The 25,067-nt window shown below is 40.6% G+C and overlaps 1 protein-coding gene and 1 long non-coding RNA gene across 4 annotated transcripts in view; one reads left to right on the top strand and one right to left on the bottom strand.

Annotated features, from left to right (window-relative positions):
• The window catches only part of LOC128850973 (uncharacterized), a 30,600-nt gene extending 18,762 nt beyond the window's left edge, over window positions 1-11,838 (bottom strand). The window contains exon 1 of the long non-coding RNA XR_008448247.1: window positions 5,115-11,838. This is a non-coding gene — a long non-coding RNA (uncharacterized LOC128850973). The remainder of the gene's footprint in view (window positions 1-5,114) is intronic.
• A 1,222-nt stretch (window positions 11,839-13,060) lies between these two features.
• CADM2 (cell adhesion molecule 2) overlaps window positions 13,061-25,067 on the top strand; it is a 660,645-nt gene continuing 648,638 nt past the window's right edge. Inside the window, exon 1 of one of the 3 annotated variants that reach the window (XM_054052742.1) lies at window positions 13,061-13,554. In XM_054052742.1, coding sequence (XP_053908717.1) covers window positions 13,494-13,554 — 61 coding nt within the window. In that variant the 5' untranslated portion in view covers window positions 13,061-13,493. The remainder of the gene's footprint in view (window positions 13,555-25,067) is intronic. The other 2 variants (XM_054052751.1, XM_054052759.1) reach the window with 2 other exon arrangements.

The raw sequence follows: 25,067 nt of genomic DNA on the forward strand, positions 1-25,067 counted from the left end.
GGAAAAGTTCAGGTGGAGGAAAATTTCATTTTATGTCTACAAAAATATCTGTAAATCTAATGCTTCCCCCCCAATCCTGTATTTGTAAAAAGCACTAAAAACCCATAATTCTTTCAATCATGAAACTGATACAATTAAATTCATTTGAAGAACTCCTCATAGGTAAGAATATGTATATGCTACTGAGTAACAAGATATAATAAGAACAGCTCTGCACAACAAAACTCTTTATTCTGAAAACTTTATAAGCATGTGGGTAGGTAGGGGTTTCCTTAGACTAACTGTAGTCCAGTTTTGTGCATTAAACACTCATGAGTTGATGAAGTGCATAAGTTACGTTCTCAACTTTGCATTATGATTTAGTTTCATACAGAAGAAATCCACTTGTACACTTTCAAAATCACACATGACAAAGATTCCACTGAAATCCTTGGAAAATAAAACAAGCCAAAACACAGTAGAGAGTATAGCACTCATAAGGTCTAATTAAAAACCCTGGAAACTACTTTGACTTTCTAACTTTGACACTGTTCTCAATGTAAAAGATAAATGAATAGTGTACTTATATTGAACTGTGTAAAACTGCTAGATAGTATAAACTCCATAAAAACCTGAGATCAAAAATTATACTTCAGTAAATATACTGCAGTGAAGGCCAGAAAATTCATGAACATGTTTAGACTTAGAAAGAAAAATGCACCTAGCAGCTGCAGGAAATATTGTTGTTGCTTAGAATTTGTTCCAGATTATTCTAGTTCCTTCATGCGCAGTGACTTTAGGGTCATCTTAAAACAACTGAGATTCTGGTCTTGACCTCTAGTATATTATGTTGATTAGCTATAAGAGAAATTAAAGACAATGGCCACAGCAATTGACCTCTTGTTGGGTATGGAGGAAAGGTCCATTGTTCAAATTGCCAACTAGTATAACTACCATACACTGAAAAGTCTAAAATGCTCATCAATATCTATATATATAATTACCTTGGTTTCCAAAGTAGTCACATAACAATTTTTGTTAATGAAATATCTCAGAATTCTGTGTTTGTACCAATACTTTCCACAAATAATACACCATCCACTTCCTTCCACAAGTGCACATGCACAAATCACACCACAGTTATAGATTAGGCCCATTCCTAAAGGAAGATCACTCTTGAAGTCAATTCATAACATTAGAAATCTGCTTCAAGGTGCAGGGACTGAAACCAAGTAATTGACCAATCAAGAAGCTGTAAAATTTCTTCAGCAGTGCTGGAGTATACTCAAGTACACCTGAACAAGACATTAAAAAGTATATAATATTTATATAAATTATAAATTTATATAAAAAGTATATAATATTTATATAAATTATATAAATTAAGAGACAATAATGCCATAGGCTCCAATGACTACAAACTTGAAATTGTCCCGTATACACACACAGTTAACAACTTCAGGGTATGCTTGTATACAGGAGGCACAAAAGGGATGAATTACATCTTCACAGATTCTGTTGAGTCATTTTGTAAACTTGGTGCCCATTTACAATCTACCATCACTTTTGGAAATGTATGTGAAACAGTTATGAAGAACAAGAAAAATTCTGCTCCATAAGTTTAATCATCTTTCAATATCTGAAATCAAGATATATATATATTTTTTAGAAACATAGTCATGTATTTCAGAATCATAGAATCATTTAAGTTCCACTAGACTGGAGGCTGGCTGATATTGTGCCCATATACAAGAAGGGTTGCAGGGAGGATCCAGAGCACTACAGGCCTGTCAGTCTGACCTCAGTGCCGGGAAAAGTCATGGAACAGGTGATCTTGAGTACTATCATAAAGCACATGCAAGAGAACCGGGTGATCAGGCCCAGTCAGCATGGGTTTACGAAAGGCAGATCTTGCCAAAGTAACCTGATCACCTTCTATGACAAAATCACTCGACTACAGGATGGGGGAAAGGCTGTGGATGTAGTCTTCTTGGACTTCAGTAAAGCCTTTGACACAGTTTCTCACAGCATACTGCTTCAGAAACTGTCAGCCTCTGGCCTGGACAGGCGCACACTCTCCTGGGTTGAAAACTGGTTGGATGGCCGGGCCCAGAGAATGGTGGTCAATGGAGTTAACTCCAGCTGGAGGCCAGTCACAAGTGGGGTTCCCCAGGGCTCAGTACTGGGTCCAGCCCTGTTCAATGTCTTTATTAATGACCTGGATGAAGGCATTGAGTGCACCCTTAGGAAGTTTCCAGATGACACTAAGCTGGGTGGAAGTGTGGATCTGCTGGGGGCTGGGGAGGCTCTGCAAAGGGACCTGAACAGGCTGGACCGCTGGGCCGAGGCCAATGGCATGAGGTTCAAGAAGGCCAAATGCCAGGGCCTGCACTTGGGGCACAATAACTCTGTGCAGTGCTACAGATTGGGAGAAGAGTGGCTGGAGAGCTGCACGGAGGAGGAGCACCTGGGGGTGTTGGTTGACAGCCAACTGAACATGAGCCAGCAATGTGCCCAGGTGGCCAAGAAGGCGAATGGCTTCTTGACTTGTATCAGAAACGGTGTGACCATCCAGGGAGGTTATTCTCCCTCTGTACTTGGCACTGGTGAGACCGCACCTTGAGTACTATGTTCAGTTCTGGGCCCCTCACCACAAGAAGGATGTTGAGGCTCAACACAAGAAGGATTTTGAGGCACTGGAGCGTGTCCAGAGAAGAGCCATGAAGCTGGTGAGGGGGCTGGAGAACAAGTTTTACAAGGAGCGGCTGAGAGAGCTGAGGTTGTTTAGCCTGGAGAAGAGGAGGCTGAGGGGAGACCTTATTGCTCTCTACAACTACCTGAAAGGAGGTTGTGGAGAGGAGGGAGCTGGCCTCTTCTCCCAAGTGACAGAGGACAGAACAAGGGGCAATGGCCTGAAGCTCTGCCAGGAGAGGTTCAGGCTGGATATCAGAAAAAAATTCTTCACAGAAAGAGTCTTCAGAGTATGACTATTGGAAAAGTATCCATTCTTACCTTCCACTTTCCTCACATAGCAGATGCCCGAACAGGATGCATGCATGAACTGCACATAAATAATTTTTGTTACTTTTTGTTTTCAACTTACTTTTTATGCAATAAATAGTTATTGTATACTGTTAAAGTGAAATGTTGTAATTATTTAATTAACCTGTTTTGCCCTCTGTAAAATACAAAAGCTATAAGTACAGAAGAAAATCAAATTGAGTTGCTGTAGGCAATAAACCAGCCTCCAGTGGATAGCCTGTTGCTCAGATATCATTTGTTAATTTCAGTCTTTATACTTTCACAGGAAAAACTAAAGTACATATACAGTATAGCTGAATTTAGTAATTTTCCATGGTTCGGTACTATACAAATCATTCTAAACTTAAAAAAAAAAATGAGACATGGATTAATCAAATCAATTCAGGAGAAGGAGAATAATCTCTGTTGTCAGTGAAACATCTCAGAGAACTGAAACACAGGAAAAGAATTTTAAAAATGAGATTTTTTATGTGTCCATATGTAACACTATTTCCATACACAGCCTTTAGCAAGGAAGGGCTGATTTTCATTTTACTCTTTTTAATCATTTTACTCTTATCGTCTGTCACTTTAAAAATTACTGACAATAGGCTAAAACAGTCCTGATACTGATAAAAACCTCAGGAAATAACTTACACCTGTAAGAAGCAAAAAATTCACCTCCTATATCACTATTTTAAAGTGCTGTTAGCACCATTGTCTACAATGCACTTGCAAACAAATGCACTTGCCACAAACCACTTTTGTGATTATCAGAGAACTTAGATTTGCTTTAACAAGTACAAGCACCTTGAAAACTTTTTTGTAGTTTCGTTTAATCTGTCACAAATATTTTCCTTTATAACTCACATATCTCACTGCACTGGAAACTTGATTTAACTCATTAAATCTCCTGCACTACAATTTTTCTAGGGGAAAACAAATAATGCACCTCCTAATAGCTGCAGATACTGCAACATGTAATTTTTTTAATCCTTAATTTTATTTTCCATCTAGCAGCAAATCCTCTGACTTAACTGTCCTATATCACAACAGCAAGTGATACAATGAAACACTTTACTGCACCATTGTATAGAAGAGGAGCATTACAAAATGTGCCATGTTCCCTTCTTTGCTTGTCCATTAAACAATGTGTTAACAGGGCTTATTATATCAGAGGTCTAGAAGTGGAATTTCACCTCTATAAAAATAAATTTAGCAAACATAAATGTATTTCATAGATTTCTCTTATTCACATACATTTCAATATGATAACAAATAACAGTGTTCTGTGCAAAACAATTAGAAATTTACTTGCAAAATAATGTAGCAATTACAGTAACAAACACCTGTCACCTAATGTGAAATAAGAAGTACAGTTCAACAGACACAGACAAGTTGCTGGGTTTTGCATAATTCCTTTGGTTTTGTTTCTTTCCGGATATACTTCCACTATTTTTCTTCCAAAGAAGGGTGAGGACAGTTCAATAGTTAGGGCTGCTAAGAAGTAGCAATGCAAGTCATTCTTTACCTTAGTAAGCATTATTTTTGTGTGTATTTGTGATTTATTGGCTTAACACAAGAGAGTCACGCTCTTCAGAGGAAAAAAACCCTGAAACTTTCATTGACTTAATTTGTCATGATTACACTTCTGAGATAGATTTAAATACGTTAGGCAAATACTTCAAAAGAGTAACTCAATCAAAGCTAAGAAGCTAATACAAAAAGAAAGAAAAGCAAATAACCGAATTCTAGTAAATCACCAAATAGATATCCAAAGCCATATTAACATCACTAAAACTGAAAAATCAAAGACTTAAGAAATGCCAGGATTCAGAATTGCCTATGTAACCTTAATTTGTCCTCATTCTGCTGATACATCATAATGAAGTATTTAATTAAGATTAATGTCAAAGGTAACCACTAATTCCAAGTGGCCAATTTTCATTACACAGTTCTATGCTTTCTTAGTCCAGTTCACGCTGGCTTTAGGATGTCTGCCGTACTTCACATTTCTGCAGAGATGGCTCTTCGGTATGAGGTTGGAAACTGAGAAAATTAGCGTTAATAACAATTTATTACTACTGTAAAAACATTTGGTTTAAGTGACTTACCTAACATCACAGAGGAACTCTGTGGCATAGTGAAACAATACAATTCTCAAAGGCATCATTCAATTACTCTTGTCTTTTCCTCTACTTTCAGTCCTCTGCCATATTGATTACATATTTTTCCAATTTTTTTTTTCCAGTTAATGAATTAGAGATTCTATTTATCAACATCTTCTTTCTCCACAAACCCATGAATCATCCCTAGAGCTGCTCCTTGGACTGAATGAGACTAAGGCTCTGTGTTAGGTAGAGGAGGGCTGGAACAGAACAACAGATGGACAAGGCACAGAAAAATACAGAAGGAAGGGTTATCATGTAGTTACAGTTCACCATATAAAAATTCAAAAGCAATATAAAGATTGCATAGCCAACAACATCTATTGATCGTAAGATCATAAGGCAATATTATGGTATGAAGCAGGTCAGAGATCACACCATGAAATCAATCTGCAGGTCAAGGTAAGGATCAGATCCAGTGATCACTAGGCAAGTCCATAATAAGAGACAGGCTGGTATCAAGCCATTGATTGAAATCTGAATCAAAGTATTCCATAACCAGGTAGGATTAAGACTGAGTGAATGTCAGGGCAAAAACTGGAGTACACAATTTCTCACATTCCCTGGTTTCTTGTTAAAGAGAATTTTGGTGTGCATGCCACGACACAATCAAATAGGTCTCCATTAAGGACAATTGTGGCATCAGAAATGTTTAGGCACAAGCTAAGCACAGTTGACTTTTTCTGCTCCTAATTGAGGCATCTAACATTATACTATCTGACAAAATTGCAACCTCATCCTCATTGCTGGAAAGAGCAATAGTAATCTAGTCTGGCCAGATGGCTGTATTCCACTGCAAGATCATCTAATTCTTAAGGAGAATGTTGAGTAGAGACAGAATATGTAGAAACGTTAAAAGTCTATGATCTATTAAGTCAGTCATGTGCATTGTTTTTATTTTCCTGGGGCTTGTGCTTTGAGCTTACTTTCATAGAAACAGCAAAAGAAATACTCTTGACAGAAAGGGCCTATCAAGTCTTAAGACCTTTTTTTTAAAATCATGGCTGTGTTAGAAGAAGCATCTTAGGAGTCATTAGTATCGGCAAAACAATGTCTTTTTTTCAATTCTTTGAGCTTTACTCCGGATCAGTTAAAATACTTTGACTTGTGTTTGAAAACATTTTCAAGGATGTGCTACTGTGAAAACCTTAGACTAAAAAAAACCCAAAATATTGAATCTAAATATTTAGACCCTCATTTAAACTACCAGAACATGCAAGAAAATAATTTTAAATTTACTGGTTTCAGTAATTGAAGATATTCTTAGGAAAGTAAAATGGATGACATTATGTTTTACAGAATGAACAACTTCCTTCCTATTGAGTTTTAAAATATTTCTTTGTCACCTCAGCTGTGTGCAAGAGAGTGTTTTTCAACATATCACATAATCTATGCATAAGTAATTAAAGAGCAATTAAAAATTACACAGCATCAGAAATAACAAATCAATTGATACATGGATAAATAAATATTTCAAAGATGTTAGCTAGGAAGTATTCTAAACTATTATGTAAATATGTTCATCCAAGCATATTCAAAACACAATTAGCGTGTAATTAATTCCATGCAGTAATATGCTTTTAGGACTAACTGTAATGTACATTATATGTACTTAAATCATAAGTAAACAAAGGTATGAGGTGTCAAAGCTACACGGCTCTATAATTGTGTGGTTTAGTGTAAGTAACTTTAAAATTTCTTCAAGTAGTTTCTTCCTAGTTTAACAGCTAGAAGACAGGAAAGGACACCCTTCTGGTAACTATCAAACATTCAGTAGGACCTAAATAGAATGAATGAAGAATCATGTTACCAGCATAATTTTTTTCCCAGATCTTCATTCCACAAATTCTATGGATGAGAGGTCAGGTTATGAAAAAGACATTCTGCTTCCACTCACCATTCGCAGTTTTCTTCTGCAAATATTTTCACCTTAGGTACTTCTCAATACGAAAGACATCAGTCCGTTTTGTCCTCGGTTCACTTTGCATTGACATTGCATCAACAGTGTTGTTTTACAGACTTTTTTCTTTTCCAAAAGCCAGCAAAATATCTCACATATATAATTGCTTATAAATGGGATTTCATCCTGCTCTTATTTTATATGTAGTAATTGCAGCGCGCAATTCCTTTTTCTTCGTTCATCTTACTAACACAGAATAAAATTTCACTGAATACATAATATTGCTCTGGAACTGATACATACTGTATATTTACACACCAATATGTTTTATGGAAATGAACACATTTCTTCTCGGAAGCATATTTTCAAACTTCAATTGCTCTTTACTGAAGCCAGTTTTTTTCAAACAAAAAAAAAATGTAATGTATTTCTTGTCTATATATTTTTATTCATGCCAATATATTTTCACAGTTGGATAGATTTAACTAAATTAGTAGTTACAGTATTTGTTCAAACCAATGCATTTTTGCTGGCATCTGGTAAGTAAACGTTATCCAGATTTTGGGTTTTTTTAGGCATCAGCTTCAACCAAACCCACATAATTTAAAACAACAGTAACTCACCTCCATCACACAAAATTTCTCATCCACAACAAACAAACCCCAAACTCCTCTGTTGCAGCTGCTGAAGTGTGGTAAAGGGTTTTAACATAAAATGCAAATATGCAGACTTCAATCAAGGTACATCTGATCCTCCAATTTCCACATAAGCCCATAACGGTGCACAGGGCAGGGTAATGCACTTTCTGTGATGATATGTCCTGCCTTCTGGAGAGGGACCTTACACGCTAGAGAAGCCATTCTGCCACTTTCAGGTAGAAAGATAAAAATATAAGAATTAAGTACTTCCAACTGCAAGAGATGGCTGTTATGCAACCAAATATTTCTTCAAGGCTAGGTGGCAGCTGCATGGGGGTTTTGTCACAACATTTCTGTATTGAGCCATGCAAATAAGTCTCACTTTCCAAATTACTATTTTAAATGTGATTGTGAGTGTTAAGTAGTATTGCAAGTTGGGACAGAATCTGTCTCTAACTTCTGTCAGTACCAGCTTGCCTTCTCCATACCTTATTTCCCATGGGTCTTTTTTTCTGTTGTTGGGACTCTGCAATCATATTTTGACTTCTTCTTCACTACCCTCTAGACCATACAAAATTTCTTAAAAATGTATGCTATAAAATATATCACAGAGCAAGTGTTTCCAGAGCTATGTTTCACAGCTTGTAATACTGGAAGTTTCTCTCTCCTTAAATTCACTCTTCATCTTCAACTACTTGCTAAATTCAACAGAACCATAATGTTTTATCAAATAAACAAGTATTCCTCAGGGATCATTTCCTTTCCCTAAACACTGACCATTGATGCTATCAAAAAGCATCACTAAAATAATGATTATCACTTCAGATTTTACTTGTATTTCAAGGCAAACTGTAGAAGTAGACCCAATACAACATAGATGGCTCCTACTAGAGGAGATGGAGTTTAACTTTCTAGAGAGAAGCCCAAAGTCTTATTGAACAGGAGGAAAAAAGTTTGCAAGCAAATTAACAGAGCATGTAGTGGACCAGGACATGAAGCAGTAAGTGATCTGAGCCATCTATTGGGACTGCACAGTTTCATCTTGCTAGAGCAAGCATTCGTCTGTTAGCTTTCAAGTGAACGCAACCAAGAAAAAAAATAAGTAGGAGAATGCAATTCAAGATCTGTACTAAAAGTGTAATGGAAGCTGGACAATTTGCTATTTACCAATTCAGTGAGAGGAAAAACTTGCTGACTCTTTCTGAATCCTGCTTGGGGATTAAATTCTTTTGCTTTGTTTAGCATGAGGAGTATTTGTAAGTATCACCTTGATGGATATCAGGTAACACAGAAGAACTTTTTTCTGGTTCTGATAAAATGTTTACCTTCGGCATCTGGTTTTCAGCACCGATCTCCTGCTGATATTTTAGGGTATTACTTTTTACTCTGCTCTGAAGTGTATTTACTGAAGACTCCCTGCTGCCCTTTTGGTCTGGAAGTAATGAGGCTTCCGGCCATTTTGTGCGAAAGCTCCACCTTTGAAGACCCATTACAAAATTCTGTCCAATTTATGTTAGGTTTAGATGTGAGCTGCCACCAAAGGCCGTAAGACATGATATTACATTTACATAAATTGTCAAATTAACATAGCTGCATTAATCAGAAGAAAAGAAGTATGACATCATATCTAGCAGTTCTAATGATTTTAATCACAACTGTTTCTGACAGATAGTTCGATAACCCAGGGGCTTCTGGTAGGGATTTTTTTTCTTTTTTTGAAAAATGGAAACAAAACTCGCTTCAGCATATGCAGCATAAAGACCTCATGATACTTCTCCACTGTAGTCATTTATCATTGGGGTTTGAAAGTTGGATTTAATTTTTTAATGTTTTGTAAATAGTTCTGCTGTGTGATGGAGTAATGCTAAAATCCCCCTTGGCCGTGAACCAGCTTCCCATCAACCTGTTACTAGCCCATTTTGGAACCACTTGAGCCAGAAGAGAATGGTGAGAACCAACATTTCTGGTTGTGCTTCTAACACAGGGTGTAATAGCATGTCAATTTTAGTGGATTCTGGAAGGAAAATGTCACCTGGTGTTTCTAAACACGCAGATCAGCTTTTCCAAAAGTACTAATATAACAAAGACACAGAACTCCCATGATGCACAGACAGGCGCTTCAGTCCTACATCTGCCAGGCGATCTCTTTTCACAGTTTCTAACCGCTAAGCTGGGAAAACACTTGTATCTTTCCTATAACACTTCCTGGAACCAGACTACAATTAAAAGTATGTTTTGTGAAAAGTACAGAGCTGTCGGTTATCATAATTAATGCAAAAGTACTTCAGGTTGGATTACAGTGATAGGTTTAAACTACTTATTTTGTCAGAATTGCTTTTTTAATTACCTTCCTCAACAACAAAAAAAAAATGCAAGTTTTGAGCATTTGTTGGCATTTTTAGTCATTAAAAATGATGACTTGTTCCTTTTTGCAAGACTTCCAAAATATTTTGAGAATCATTTCCCATTCATTACTACTTTACATACAGTGAACCCTAAGAGTGGTAGTAAAATCTTTGCCTATTGTGTATTTTTCCAGTAGCAATTAAAAAAAAAAAAAAAAAAAAAAAAAAAAAAGGTGAAGCAAGTATTTACTCATCCACCAGAGAGAGACTTTAAATGCTTCCTTGTCCTGGGGCATTCCAGTGCATCATTTTTTACAGTGTTCAAGTAACGTACTACAGGCGTGGAGGCGTACGTAATGTTAATGTTAATTTGATTCAGAATCATACAAATGATAGAACTTCAAAATGTAATTTCAGAATTTGATTCTGCAATGTGCGTGGACATATTTTGGAGATGGGGAACTCATTGTGAATCCTGATGCAGTCTCAGCTGTTGCTAGGCATAATCATCACTTGTTAACAAACAAAGGGGAAGATATAACTACAGAATACATAGCTTCCCAGATCTCACTCTAGTTTAAGTTGTTTAAAGTCAAACTGACAACTATTAGCACTTCCTTAATGATCTGAGACCACTCAGTCTTCACTGAAATGAGCGCTTAAAGAGCTTCCTGTCCTATAGCTATGTAAGACTATTTCATAACTTATTCACCTCAGTAAAGCTCTTTGGTGTTAAAGAATGGGACATTGAGGTGAAAATTCAAAAAGGCATGGTTCAAAACATACTGCGTCATGTTGGAAAGCAAATCTCAATAGAAAATGGGTGGAACCAGAAGTGGAGAAACACCTCATCACAAGTATTTAGGTGCAAGGAAATCCTGCTTTCTCTGAGATAAGGCAACACAGTTCCCTCCATAAACTTTTGCAGACTGGTCCAGCAACTTTAATATAAGCTATTCTGATTTCACTAAGAGGTTTTGGCAAAAGGTGAATGATACAGTCCTGAACACCAAGTACGCAAACATGAAGAGGCAGCCTGCCATCCTGGATTTCTTACATTCAGTGTCTTATCTTTTAGACCATAAGCAATTTAGGACTACTAGCTGAATCCTCCAAACCCTCCCAGAGAAAGCTTTCAAAGGAAAAACTTTCTTGCATCTATTCAGAGTCCAGGTGACACTGTGACAACTTCAGAAAGTTCCTCACTGCCATTGTCTGGGGACATCACAGAAAGGAGTGGGTCTTATTGCTACCATTCTGAAGGTATCTACACATGTTTAATTCTGAGGAAATAGGTGACTCTGCTTGTCCTTCTTTCATCTGCTGTTTTCTGGGAGATGGGAGGAAAAGCAAAGGGAGAAGAAGGTGCTTCATGGCCTTCTTGGCCACCTGGGCACACTGCTGGTGCATGTTCAGTCGGCTGTCAATCAACACCCCCAGATCCTCCTTCCAGCAGCTTTCTGGCCAGACTTCTCCTAGTCTGTAGCACTGCATAGGGTTGTTGTGCCCCAAGTGCAGGACTTGGCATTTGGCCTTGTTAAACCTCATGCCATTGGTCTCAGCCCAGAGGTCCAGCCTGTTCAGGTCCATATGGAGAGCATCAGTGCCTACAACTGTCTGAAAGGAGGTTGTAGCAAAGTGGGTGCTGGTCTCTTCTCCTGAGTGACAGGTGATAGGATGAGAGGAAGCAGCTTCAAGTTGCACCTGGGGAGGTTTAGATTGGATGTTAGGAAAAATTTCTTCACCAAAAGGGTTATCAAGAGGTTATCAGACACTGGAACAGCTGGTTGAGTCACCGTCCCTGGAGGTATTTAAAAGACTGGAAGACGTATGCTCAGGTATAAGGTTTAGTAGTGGACAGGTACAGTTGGACTCGATGATCTCAAAAGTCCTTTTCAATCAAGTGATTTTCCACCACCTCCAAGTTACTCACACCTCCGGGGCGGATGCTGGATTAGCGCTGGCGTCCAGCTCCCACCTCCCCGCCGCCGGTGCACGTCGCCTGCGGAGAGCCCGATGCCTGCCTCTCCCGCGCACCTTCCAACCCGCCCCGCCGCGTAGGGAGCTTCCCCAGCGGCTCTGCCCTGGAGCGCTACCGGGCGGCAATGGTCTCTCCCCAGGTGCTGCGCTCCCCACCGCCCCGTGGCAGCCGGGAGCCCTCCTGCCCGTCCGCCGGGCGCGCTCTGCCCCGCAGCAGCTCCTCCGACCCCCGCTGCGGCCAGCACCTCTCCCCTTCAGCGTCGGGGCTGCAAAGCTCCCCCGCCGGCCCGCCCCCACCCTCCCGCCGCGCAGCGCCCATTGGCTGGAGAGCCGCCGCGGAGCCGGGTCTGCTCGCGATTGGCCCGAGCCGGCTGCCCCCTTCAGCACCGGGCGTGGACAGCGCCCCCGCCCTTCCGCCGCTCATTGGCTGGAGAAGCCGCCGCGGAGCCGGTTCTCCCTCGCTATTGGCCCGAACGGGCGGCCGCTTCAGCACCGGGGCTGGACAGCGCCCCCGCCGGCTCGCCCCCGCCCTCCCGCCGCTCATTGGCTGGAGAAGCGGCCGAGGAGCCGGGTCTGCTCGCGATTGGCCCGAGCCGGCTGCTGCTTCAGCACCAGTTCTGGACAGCGCCCCCGCCCTCCCGCCGCTCATTGGCTGGAGAAGCCGCCCCCGAGCCGGTTCTCCCTCGCGATTGGCCCGAGCCGGCTGCCGCTCATTGGCGCGGGATGTCGGGTCGGGCGCCTCGCTCGCGGCTCGACGGCTCTCGAGAAACGACCGTTTCGTTTTGTAACACGGCGCCTCGCGCCTACTCCATCCCCACCCCATTGGCAGCCCGGCCGAAATCGACGACTTCCTATTGGAGGGCGGCCGGTGCCAGTCCAATGCCCACCTGCGGGGGCGGTCCGGGGCCGAGGGGTGTGGCGTGGAGCGGTGGGGGCGTGACCACGGCACAAGGAGGGCCGGGGTGTGGCTCCGAGGGGCGGGGCGAGAGGCGGGGCTCCCGGCAGAAAGGGGCGGGGCGAGGCCAGGGGAGCCTCGCAAGCGGAGATTGCCCTTGTGTCTCGAGCCGGGGAACGGCTGGGAGCGGAGCGGAGGATCAGCCTCCCCGCCAGCGCAGCCCCCGCCGCCGAGACGGGGCAGGAGAGGCCAGCGGGAGAGCAGGCAGGGGCAGCGGGAGCAAGCGGGGGCACCGCTCCGCGGGGGGAGCCTGAACCTGCCTAGCAGAACCGGAGAGAGCCGCTCCCCCCCCCACCCCCTCTTTTCCTCCCTCCCCAATCCACCCCCGCGACCCTGGTCTTCCTTCTCCTTCTCCTCACCCCACTGGATACAGCGAGGGAGACACTGCGGCGGAGGCGGCGGCGGCGGCGGCTCCTGTGGGGGGAAGGAAGCGCCCGGAGAGCGGAGCGGCGGGAGGCTGCGGATCTGCGTGCCTGGCGCCCACCCAGCCCGAGGGGAGCCCCCAGGATGCGGCTGAAGCCCGGCGCGCTTCTGCGCTTCTACAGCCTCTGCGGGATCCTCGTACAAGGTACCGCCTCCTCCTCCCCACCCCTGCCCCGCGCCGGGAGGGGAGGGACCCGGTGGGGGGGGTGAAGCACCGCAGCGGCCCTGGGCATCCCCGGCCCCGTTGCCCACCCACGCCCCACTTCTGACCCCCGCTCCTCTCCTTCCTGGGCTCCCCCAGCTTCCCGTTCAGGCAGCGCTGTCCACCGCTAAAGCACCGTGCAGTTGTTAACCCCTTTTTGCCTCTTCCCACCCTCGTTCGCCTCCCCCCCCTACCCCCCGCCACCCCTTCCAAACTCCCCGTCACCTCCTCGGCCGCTAAACGTGGCCCCGAAAGTGCGAGCGCTGCCGCAGCAGCAGCCTGCGCGCGGCAACAGCATCCCGGGAAAAACGTGCGGGCTCCCGGTGTGCCTCCCCGTCAGGGAGAGAGGAGGGAGACCTGGGGCGAAGAACGGGGATGGCGGGGGCGCGAGGGTGAGGGGTGTCCGTGGTTCGTTTGCGGGATCTCGGCGGCGGCGCGATGTGAGATACGGAATGTGTGTATGTAGGGTAATCGGATGAGCCGGGGGGTTCAGAAGCGGATCGCTTCCCCATCCTGTTCCGGGCGGCTCATCCTTGCAGCTAGTTTCCCGACTGGATGCATTCCTCTCTCTTTTTATTATTTTTTTTTTTTCCTTTTCCTTTTCCCTCCCTGCTGCTCTTTCCCCCTTATTAACGCTATCCGTCCGAGTCGAACGAAGCGGCCGCCGCGCAGAGATGCGCGCTGCTACTGCCGTGCCGCTGCACCGCCGCGCCTGCCTGCGGGAGACCTTCCCCCACACAGACCTCTCTCTCTCTCTCTCTCTCGGGGGGAAGGCGACCAGGCAGCCAAGCCCGCGGCACGGAGAGTTTGCCTCCCCCCTTATCCTATCCCCTTTTTCCCCCCAGCACCACCGAGGGAGCCGGGGAAGGCGGCGGGTGTGAACAGGGTCAGGGAGCCCCGAGCTTGGGGGTGGGGCGGCGGGGAGCCTCCCTCTGCGTTGTTTCAGTCTAAGAAAGGAGAAACGAAGAAACAATTAAACTATGTGACCTTGTAAGATATATATGTATCTTTTTCTCCTTCCCCCCCCGCGTCGCCTCCATCGTGCCATTTCGCGTCAAGTTCAATATATTTCGCGTTTCCCTCGGCTGCGTCGCGTGTCGGGCGGTCTCCGCGGGCGGCCGGGAGCTCCGAAACGGCACGACCCTCGTCCCCCCCGAGCCCCTCGGGCAGCAGCCTCCCCGCGCCGCCTCCCGGGCAAGTTACCGGCCCTGGAGGCGAGAACGAAGGGGAAAGGGGGGAGCGCGCTTGGCACCGGCGAAGGACAGTTTCATCGAGCGGATTATTTGTATTCTTTACCGGTGTTTATGAGTTGCCCTGTACGTCACCGCACAAGGAGCTGCTGTGTTGGGGCCATACAGGATTATTTATCGGGGCATGTGTGGCGGGCTGCACCTGGGGGTTGGCTTCTCTCTGCCTTTTACATTTCCCTGTGAATTGTCAATTCATTGCCCTGCGAAGGGGGGGGTGGTGGGGGTGGTGCGGCGGGGGCGTCTGGACTGACTTTCTGTCACCAATAAAATCGGGGCTGCTGCTGGAGGAGGAGGATTTGATCTTTCGGAAGATGCAATCAGCCGCATTCAGCGCGCCGCGGTTTTGAGAGTAAACCAGTGATTAAAAACAGTGATGCCTTTCACAGCAGTTCAGGGAGTATGCCAGGCGAAATGTAACTCTGTGAACTGCATCAGGTATAAAACATGTTGCAAGAAAAGGACTGTAGTACAAATCTGGCTGTAACTGAGTGAAAATAACCAGATTGGGCCTGTCCTTGCAGATGGGGGAAAAGCAATGCTTAACATGTTACCCGGCTTGCCGTCCATGTGTGTAAAACATCTCCCTCTTTTGAGTTTCTCACACGATTATATTTGGTTTAGCTCCTGATTAAAACTGCAGTCAAATATACTTAGGTACCCTGTGTACTGCATTTCTGCAGAGTGCTGTTTTAAGAGGCACTTCTGCTGCACTACCTCAATTTTTATTAAAAATAAGGGGTGTTATAAAGAACCTGTAACCCTCAGACAGGAGTGAGAGGAAGCAATTTCTACTGCCCTTTTCTCCCAAGGTAAAGGAGAATGGAAAAGATGAGTAAACAATTTCTAGGGGAAGACTGTGCTTAATAGGGACTGTGTCTAAAAGAACATAGAATTCTTCTGGTCCACCTTACAGTACTACTTCATAAATGTTTTCTCAGTTTGTGCCATTTATTTTAGCACAGCTGTCAGACAATTACCATATTAGACACGTTTCTTGTTGGTGGCTTTATACCTGCATTTAAATATAGTTATTTTTCTGTTGGCCTGCTTTGCTTCCCCAAATTGTTTTGCAAAGTGTCTCAATGGAACCTAATGATGCCTCTGATTTTTCTGTTATGGGATATGCAGGTTTTTTTGTCAGCTCTGTATGTAAATAAAGATATTTGTTCTGAGGATTCAGAACACTTCTGGATTGTAACTAAGGATGGTTCCTGTTAGTGAAACTACAGCTAATTAAGTTTAAAGACAAGGTGACAAAGAGTCAAGCTGATGTGTGTCCTGTATGGGAGCGTGCCTTTCTGACATGATCTGTGGAGAAACTTGCTTAAGGAATCTGTCCTGAGTATTGATGAAGCATCAGCTGGGGGAAGAGGACATAGAATAATGTTTCTCAGCTTGTGCATGGAATAGCATTAACAGCAAGTAGTCCCTTCGGATGGAAGGCAAAAGAAGTAAAAGAGCCCAGTGTCAACTGCTTGCTGTGAAAGGGGAGCAATGAAGGTGGAGGAGGGAGTAATAACATGTTGAGCTGAGAAGCAGTTTGTCAGCTGAGTTCAGGTATGATATTAGTCTGCTCTGCCCTCTCCAGTGTTTGCTGTGAAAATAGTAGGATCTCAGTCTGCTGTTGTTCTTAGCTTGTGCACTGTAATAATTCTGGAGAACTTAAGCCATGTCCAAGGGATTATACTGTTACGTATGTTTACAGTCACCCTTATATTTTAGTTTCATTCTGATTCTTTTTTTCGGCTTCATGAATTTAGGCTTCCTTAGACAAAATTTAACAGTTGGAGGACAGCATATATTTAGAACAACTTAAGTACATCATCTGCGCTGTCTGAATGCAACGCGAAAAGTAAGTTCTCTATTGTAAGGACTTAACATGTGAGGAACTCTAATATTAAAAATAGTTTTGTTGGATTCATAATATACAGATATGGGTTAAGATTATGCTGGAATTGTAGCTGCTGTAGCCCCCTGCTGTGTGACAATGCAAATGGCATCTAATGCCTTAACATACTCTGCTTCTGAGAAGACACTGGAGAGGGCTGAATGTGGTGGTAGCAAATGATCTACCTTCAGTTCTCTGCCAACACCAAGCATATCTCTTCAATATGTTTTCTTCAGATACTTCAAATTCTTGCAATCTGTCTACTAATGAAAATAATATAAGGACACTTTAATTTGTCTGAAACTGTGATCAGTGATGCAACAAATCAGTAAAGACAGATAATTGCTTACGGGTGAGACACTTTCATAAGCCCAGATCTGTTACAAGGAGAATTAAAAAAAAAAAGGCAAATATGCAAATGGATACTTCTCAGAACATCTAAACTGATGTAAGACAAAATTTTCATATGTTACTCAGTATCTTGTGTATCTGGATTCTGATTTGAATTTTCAGGAGGGTTTCTGTTAGCAAAATATTGGCAACCCAATGCTGTATGGATAGAGATTGTCTTGACAGCTAAAAGTTCGTAAGCTAATACAGTGTAGAGCAAGTCAAAAGCATGTTGATGTAGTTCTGTAGGTTCTGTGATGGTATAGGCAACTACAGACTAGAAGACAGTAGTTTTGATACAATCTTTATTTGGAATATTTTACACAAAAGTTGAAGTACAAAATGTATCATTCCACTTGATGATGCCCATCCTTATATGACTTCTGTCAATCTAACGAAGGCTTGGTAGTCTTATTAGCTGCCTAGTTCTCAGATTGCTCCATCTTTTATGAATTCTTTTCTTCATGTATTTTTAGTGCTAGTCATCATACAGCAGTTCATATTCAGTTTTAGAACATGAAGTAACTAAACAATCCAGACTCCCAGTGATGAACTCACACAACTTCCCTGAGGAATACATGACTAGGGATCACTCTCTCTCACAATATGTAGCAGTCTTGCATTCACAATATTTATCAAGGTTTGATCATCAATTCAACAGTAAAAGGTTTTGAAGTTTCTCATGGAAGAAGTAACTCCATGGGAGTGTTGATCAAGAGAAGTACTTCTTTTGAAACATGTACATTTTTCTTGCCTATTTTCTTGTTAGTTCTCTTTTTAATTCTCTTTTTGATTTTTTTTTTATTTATTTTAGGAATGTAAAACAGTGGCTTCCATCTGCTTTTAAATCTACTTAATTGTTGATTGCAATTCCATTATAATGTACTGTGAATGTATTTAAGCCATAGATTTTTATTATAGGAGCCTTAATTCTCGTAATTAGCTTTCCAGTCACTCTGACCTGATCCTACTATTGACAAAATATGTTGAATGTGATTACCCTTACTCTTTCTACCAAAGAACTAATCTTTTGATATTGCTATGTGAAGTCTAGATTGGATTTTTATTTATTTTTTTTACTTATGCATCACAAATGGTGGTTAAGTAATTCATAACCATTGTATGTATGGTAAAGACATGAACATGGACATCAGGTAATTGCCAAGAGAGTAGCAGTATAACCAGGGTGTGGTTTGCTGTACTGGAATGATGATTCCCTCTTCATATAATATTGAAAAAGTTGAAACAGAAGATACTGTCATTGTCCTCATAATGCCTTCTCCAAGAGGAAGGAGGAGTACTTCAATTTTGTTTTAAAACCTGAATCTAACAACAGGCTAATTCTGTTAGATGCTTTCAAAGCAATGGAGGGTCTTCTCTGGAGAGAATACCGCCAACATGCTTTTTGAAGTACACATTCCAAAGAATGGTAAAACTATTAGATATAGTTTAGTAGGTATCCTCTCTGGGATTGCATCAATATTAAGTATGATCTTATTGAGCATATACCTTCTTCCCAAGGAGTTTTTGAGGTGTGTTCAAAAGGAAGAAAGATAAATAGCAAATTCCAGTGGCAAGGAGTAACTTATAAAATCATTATTCCCCTTAGGAATCTGCCCTCAAACAACTTATCTTTCTACATAATGAGAAGTTTTTGAAAAGAAGGGAGTGTTTTGAAAAATGAATGTGAATATCTTTGCAAGTATTCTTAATGTTGTGGGGGTTTGTTTGTGGCTTGTTTTGTTTTTTTCTATGAACCTATTTCAGGATCTTTCCCCCTTATTTTATAAATGAAAATTAAAGACGAAGTCCAAGTGTTTGCAATTTCTTTTATGTTAATGCACCGTAGGCTCAGGATGGGTGCTTTAAATGTCAATATATAGGATGCTATCATAATATCATTTTAAGGAGGGAAAGGAAGAAGCATTGAATGTTTATTTTAATAACTACTAGAGTGCTAACACTGGAGTCTGTGTACTGCACTTTCCAGTGCTTGCTTTTAATATTAATGTTTCATGTGTGGGACTTTCTAACGTGAGGAACTAGGAACAGTCAAAAAGGATTTAGTGAAGAATGTAAGTCATTATTTTTGTTGTGGATGGACTGTAAGACTCGCTGTTTCTTCCTTTAACAATGCCTACCTATTGTCTTATCTTCTTTCCCTAGCATCTGTAACTGTGAAATATAAAATCATACTTGCATTCTTTGCCATCCTTTTACTTGAAAAGCAGGGATCTTGAGATCTATGTAATCCTTATTCAGGAGTAGTTTTGCTGTCTGACAAGTTTGTGATTTTGGAGAGAGGGACCATTTCCTCCTAAAACATGAGTTGAGATATATGTACTGTTTTTTAGTTTAATTGTGTGGCTCTTGGAGAGTGTGAAAGCTTTTGTAACTTTCACATTTTAAGTAGCAGTGAATTACTGTTAATGTAGTTTTACATTACTATAAATTCATAAATTTCACTTTTTTAAAGTTTTGTAATACTCAATGTAGGATTCTCCTTATTTCTTAAAGAGCTGTTAAAGAATATTAACTACTCATAAGCAGCTGCTCTTCAATTTTAGAAAAATAATTAGTGTATATTCTGTTTCTCAATTTGAATCCTTAAAGCTCTTTCAGAGCTGAAGGTTTCTCTATGTTTATGTGCGTATATATATACACTTCTATTCACATAGACATATATTACTGAACTATTCTCCAGCTTATTCTTTGTTCTGTGAATGGAGTTGGAAGGGTTTAGGTTATTAGTAAAACAGCATGTGTTGTCATATATGCAGTATAGTGGTTGTCTGCATAGCTTCGATATTCCCTCTATTGTAACTGTTCTGTGGACAGTTTGCTGACTAGCTGTCTTTGGATGGGAAAGATAGTGCCAGGGAGACTGTTTTCTATGTTACAGGTAAAAATATTCTGGTTGTATTCTGAAGTTCTTGTACACCACAAAATTAATAAAACAATTATTCTAATCATGGTAAATCAATTGCCAAATCTTAGCTAAAGTAAGCCGAGTATGCTATTACATGCAAAAATAGTTTGTGACTGCATATGAAGATATGGTTATTCTTTTCTGGATGTCATCAATATGTAATGCATTGCATTATTTGCACTCCTGGCAGAAACTGAATAGGTCAGCACAGCTATACTGACCCATCTGTCTAAGACTAATAAACTCTGGCTTTTCAAAGTTCAGCACTGGAAACTCCACAGCTGTGACTGACTGACAGCTCTGAAAAGAATAAGACCACATTACTTCACAACAGCAGTTGTGGTACGCACTTCGGTATTTTCCATTTGTTCCAATATTTATCCCAAACTGACCTACATCTGCTGGATTATCAGTGTAACTTGACCTGCTTTTACTCCAGCTATGCTATAAGATAGGAAGGCTGTTTTGGTTAGTCCTTAACAAGTGGAAAAGCCGTACTAGTTGAAGCAGAAGCAATCAGTTTTTAGAATTATGTAAGGTTTAAGGTAGTTGAATTTGCTACTGGAAAAAAAAAAAAAAAAGTGTTACTTTGCAATACAAAATTATGTTCTGAATACTTTCCACAACAAAATATCAAGCAAAAGCATGGAGGTGGTACAGCCAAAATCAAGCTGGAGTTCAATATTAAAAATTTCTTTAAATTAAAACATTGCATGAAACTTGTTTCAGTGTCGAGGTCACTTTATATTTATCCCTTTCGAAGACTTTTTTTTTTTTTTCTTCCTTTAGTGTTAATATTTGTTTTTTATATACGTGAAGTTTAAATCTTGACATGCTGGTCAGTGTTTCGTTGTGATACATTGATGGATGGAAATTGAAGAACAGCAAAGAGGTCTCCATTGGTTTGTAGTTTATACAGGAAATGCAAATCTTCATTTGATGTCTGAAAACACTTGTTCATACTTCAGGTCATCAGCAGAAAGAAGTTCTTTTCATATCTTCAGATACACAAAAATGTTGAATCGCAGCTGTTTGCAAATTAGAAAATAAATGCAATGAGTAGAGATATTACTCCCTAAACTGATTGCTAATCAGGCATTAGCAGAGTATCTCAAATCTATGACAAGTCATAAAATAGTATAACGTACAGGGATATGCTGTATTATTTTCTTTACATGAAGTTTTTTTGTTAACCTCTAAAATACTTCTTTCTTGGAAACCTTACTTCTTTGGAGGAAACCTTACAATAACATCACAATCTTTCATAATTTTAAGTGACGTGTGAAATCTTATTAATTAGGAAAGCATGCCATTGCAGTTTCCTCTCAACTTTACCATTTTTTACCTTTTCCATTGCGTTTGCACATCTTCAATAACATTATTGATGTTTCCAGGCTTGTATAATGTGGCCCTATAGTATGTGAAAAATAGGTGAGACTTGGACTAATGTGGAGGAAACTATAAGTACCATCTTGTTTAATGATCATTTTGGTTAATGCAAAATGATATCTGTACAGTTCAAAGGAATCCCTTCCATTTTAAATTAAAACCAATTGTAGCAAAGTTAGCAACACTTAACTTGGAGCTTTTCAGAACCTAAAGTCTGATAATTAGTAGGACATTACATACTAAAAGATAGCATGTCTTATATTTTACTATAAAACAAATCAGTGGTGAATTAGCTTTATAGGCTGTACTTTCTCTAAAGACTAGAGTCCTGTGTCTAATGAGTAACAGTCGTAGGATATATCTTGACATCTGCTTTTATAGACATAATAAAGATGATGTTTATTTGAACACAAGTAGTATATAAGTAAGTTAAATGTGGGCTGGCATGTTGACTTATTTGCTCAGCTTGTGAACATTCTCCTTACCTCATCTGGATTTTTCTTGTCAAGTATTTGACGTATCTCTCTTCACTAAATATAAAGTTTGAGTTACAAGCTGCTGGTTGGTGCTTCTTTTTGGTATGTAGAATGTATACCATTCTTGGAGTGAGTAAACTCATTTGTTCCTTCAAGAATGGTCCAGAGCTCACGTAATTTAAGTTTTTTCCCCACAAAATAAGTTTGACTTCTACAATTCGATCAGACTAAATTTAAAATGTTTTCTGCTTCCTAAATAATTTGTTTTTAAAACTATAAGTCATTATTGCTTCTCTGTGTTCTGAATGGTGAATTTCGGAGGTCATGGGGAAGACATGTAATCATTAGAAATAGGTGGGCTGTATTTTTTTTTTATTTAGGGTAGATAAAAACTTCAATGGCCAATAGACTTACTTAGGGGATATTCACATGTTTAATACAAGATTAATGCAAATTCAGAATAGCTTGGTACACAAGATTTTGAATTAATATGCTCTAATATGTTTTCTGTAAGCAATATATGTGTGTGTGTGTGTCTGTGTGTGTGATTTAAAAGAATGTGGTTGCAGAATTTCCCAAATTATCTTCGGATTTTGAGAAAAAGGATTGTGTCACATTTGGTAAAGATTTGCTTTTGTTTGTAGAAGAGGAAGTGATAATTCTGTTACACAAATCTGTATTTTTTCCGAATGTGATGCAAAATGGAGTAACAGGAAATCTGGACAAAGAAGGCAGTTGAGCATGTTCTATAAGGGCTATTCTTCATTTACTGTGACAACTGTGTTGCAGGATTTGAAAGTGCAGATGCATTTAATGTTCATTAGATAATGCCTATTGCAAACTGAAATGCACTGTAAACCGCATCAGGAGAACAAAAGCCAGTAGTCTATGTCATTTAGAGTGAACAAATGACAATTTGCTGATCAACGAATTGTTACTATCATAAGCTTTTTTCCTTCTAATTGGTCATTACAAATTCTTGTCATTTGAACAACTTCTGGAAAGAAAATATATTCAGAAATTAGTTTCAAAATAGATTACTAGCTGGTCATGGATAAATGTGGACTAATCTCCCTGTAGACCTGGTTTGTATGGGATACCTACCAAGAAAACCAAACTTGTTGTTTCTTCTGTTTGCTATTGTGAGAGAACAGCAATAGCCCTACTCTGTATGCATGAAGAGATTTCCCTTCTTAAGACTGTGAGGATAAAGGCCTTGAATTTGGATCCAATAAAATCTGTTTACATTAGTGTATCAACTTTGCAACAAGTGACCTATGCCATGGCAACACCTAAGTGGCCTTTGTGGATGATATGTAGGTGGGTAAATAGGTGGGGGACAAGCAATGGGGCAACTTATTTTCTTTAGGAATAGAACATCCCCTCCAAGGTTACTACAAAAGCATTTGCTGTGAAAGACCAAGATACATATGAAGATTAGTCTGGAACATACACAATACAACTTCAGGCTTGCACAATACGCAGCATACTGCATCATCTTTCTCCTGCTATGACTCTCGGCCTTTTCTTTTCCACAGGAAATGAAATGCAGCAAGTGAAGGGTTTAGGGAAAGTATATTCTGTGGAAGCTATGAGAAGACATTGTTCTCTCTACCTTGGAGGAGAAAATACCTGGGACTGATTTGATAGGAGGTCTACATTTAGTATTTTTAAATTATTATTATTTTCTTTTGTTCTGCTTGCTTCTCTGTACATTCCCCAAATGTGTGCTAACAGAAGAAGTGAAGAGGGGAGCCAGTGGAAATTAGTCCCTGGCACTGGAATGTGACTCCTACCAGAGGCATCAATAACAGGAGCTTTTTAGTGAGGTAGTCATAAGGTTCTATTCTCTTTGCCTGTTGGGAGCCTGATTATTTTGCATTAGTACTGCTCGGAAAACTTCTTACAGGCATTGTTAGGAAGGGTCAGTTTTGAGAGATGAAAATACCTTAAGCGCTACTTTATGAAAAACAGGAATTTAAGTGAACTTCAGCATATTGATGGAAATGTGCTGCATGAGATCATTTTGATGTAGCTTCATTTATTTTCCTTGTTCTGGGCTAGGTAAGTCAATTGTCTGATTTGAACATTTTGTTCAAATGCAGCTGAAACTCTTTGTAGCTGCAGTTAACTCCCATTTTCTCTACAATGTTACAAGACGTGCCATCACAGTGTAAAATGCCATACTATCCCGATTAGTGTGCTTTATTTCAATTAAAAGCCTTATTGAAAATATCAAGTGCAATATATATTAGTATAAGAAATCAGAGTTGACTGATAAATATCAATATCAAAGCAGAAGATGTTTTCAGAAATAAATTGCCACTGCTATTGTGTCCTGATGATATGAGCAAGATCTTAGAAAATCCAGCATGTATTGAAAAATAGACTAACTAGTTCTGCATGTATAGGTGTGTGCTTATCAAATTGAAACACGGGCAGCTATGCTAGTAAAACTTGGTTAACATGTCTGCAGGGTAGGAATAGGTTGTTTCTTGGGTGTTGCTGTTTTGTCATGGTAAATTTCTGAGATGTTTGGATACATATCTCTCATTCTGTAGTAGGGAATTTCTTGACATGAAACTTTCAGTCCAACTAACAGAAATATCTACCCTGTTTCTGAAAAGTTTCTGGTACTTGCAGGGTAGAAAAGTAAATGTGAAACAATTTGCATGAGCTACAATTTTTTTAATGTCTGTGTCGTGAATATTTTTTGCATATGGAGTACGTATGTACTATGAAGTGTCAGACTGCAGTATGGGGGATTCAGAACAAATACAATGTTTTAGTTAAGTTAAAGAAGTGATCCCACAAGTAATATGAGGGACAGATAAGCAATCCATTCAGTGTTTATGGTGCTGCAGAACAATAGTTGTATTATTACAAGTCTCTAGCATTCTTGTATTTGCAAGCATGTTTTTGCACAGAATATACTTGTAAAGTATCTACATCTGATGCTTTAACTTCTGACAAAATTGTTAGTATTGTTAGCTATGGAAATGTGACAGACTTCATTGCAGAATACATGCACATATGTGAATACAGATTACAAAAATAAATCAATGGGTGATAATATTTGAAAACTTTTAAATAGAGAACTAGGTGGTGCTGTTCTTTCATCTTTGTAGTTTAGC

The sequence above is a fragment of the Cuculus canorus genome, chromosome 1 (genome assembly GCF_017976375.1).
Source record: "Cuculus canorus isolate bCucCan1 chromosome 1, bCucCan1.pri, whole genome shotgun sequence".
Lineage (NCBI taxonomy): Eukaryota > Metazoa > Chordata > Aves > Cuculiformes > Cuculidae > Cuculus > Cuculus canorus.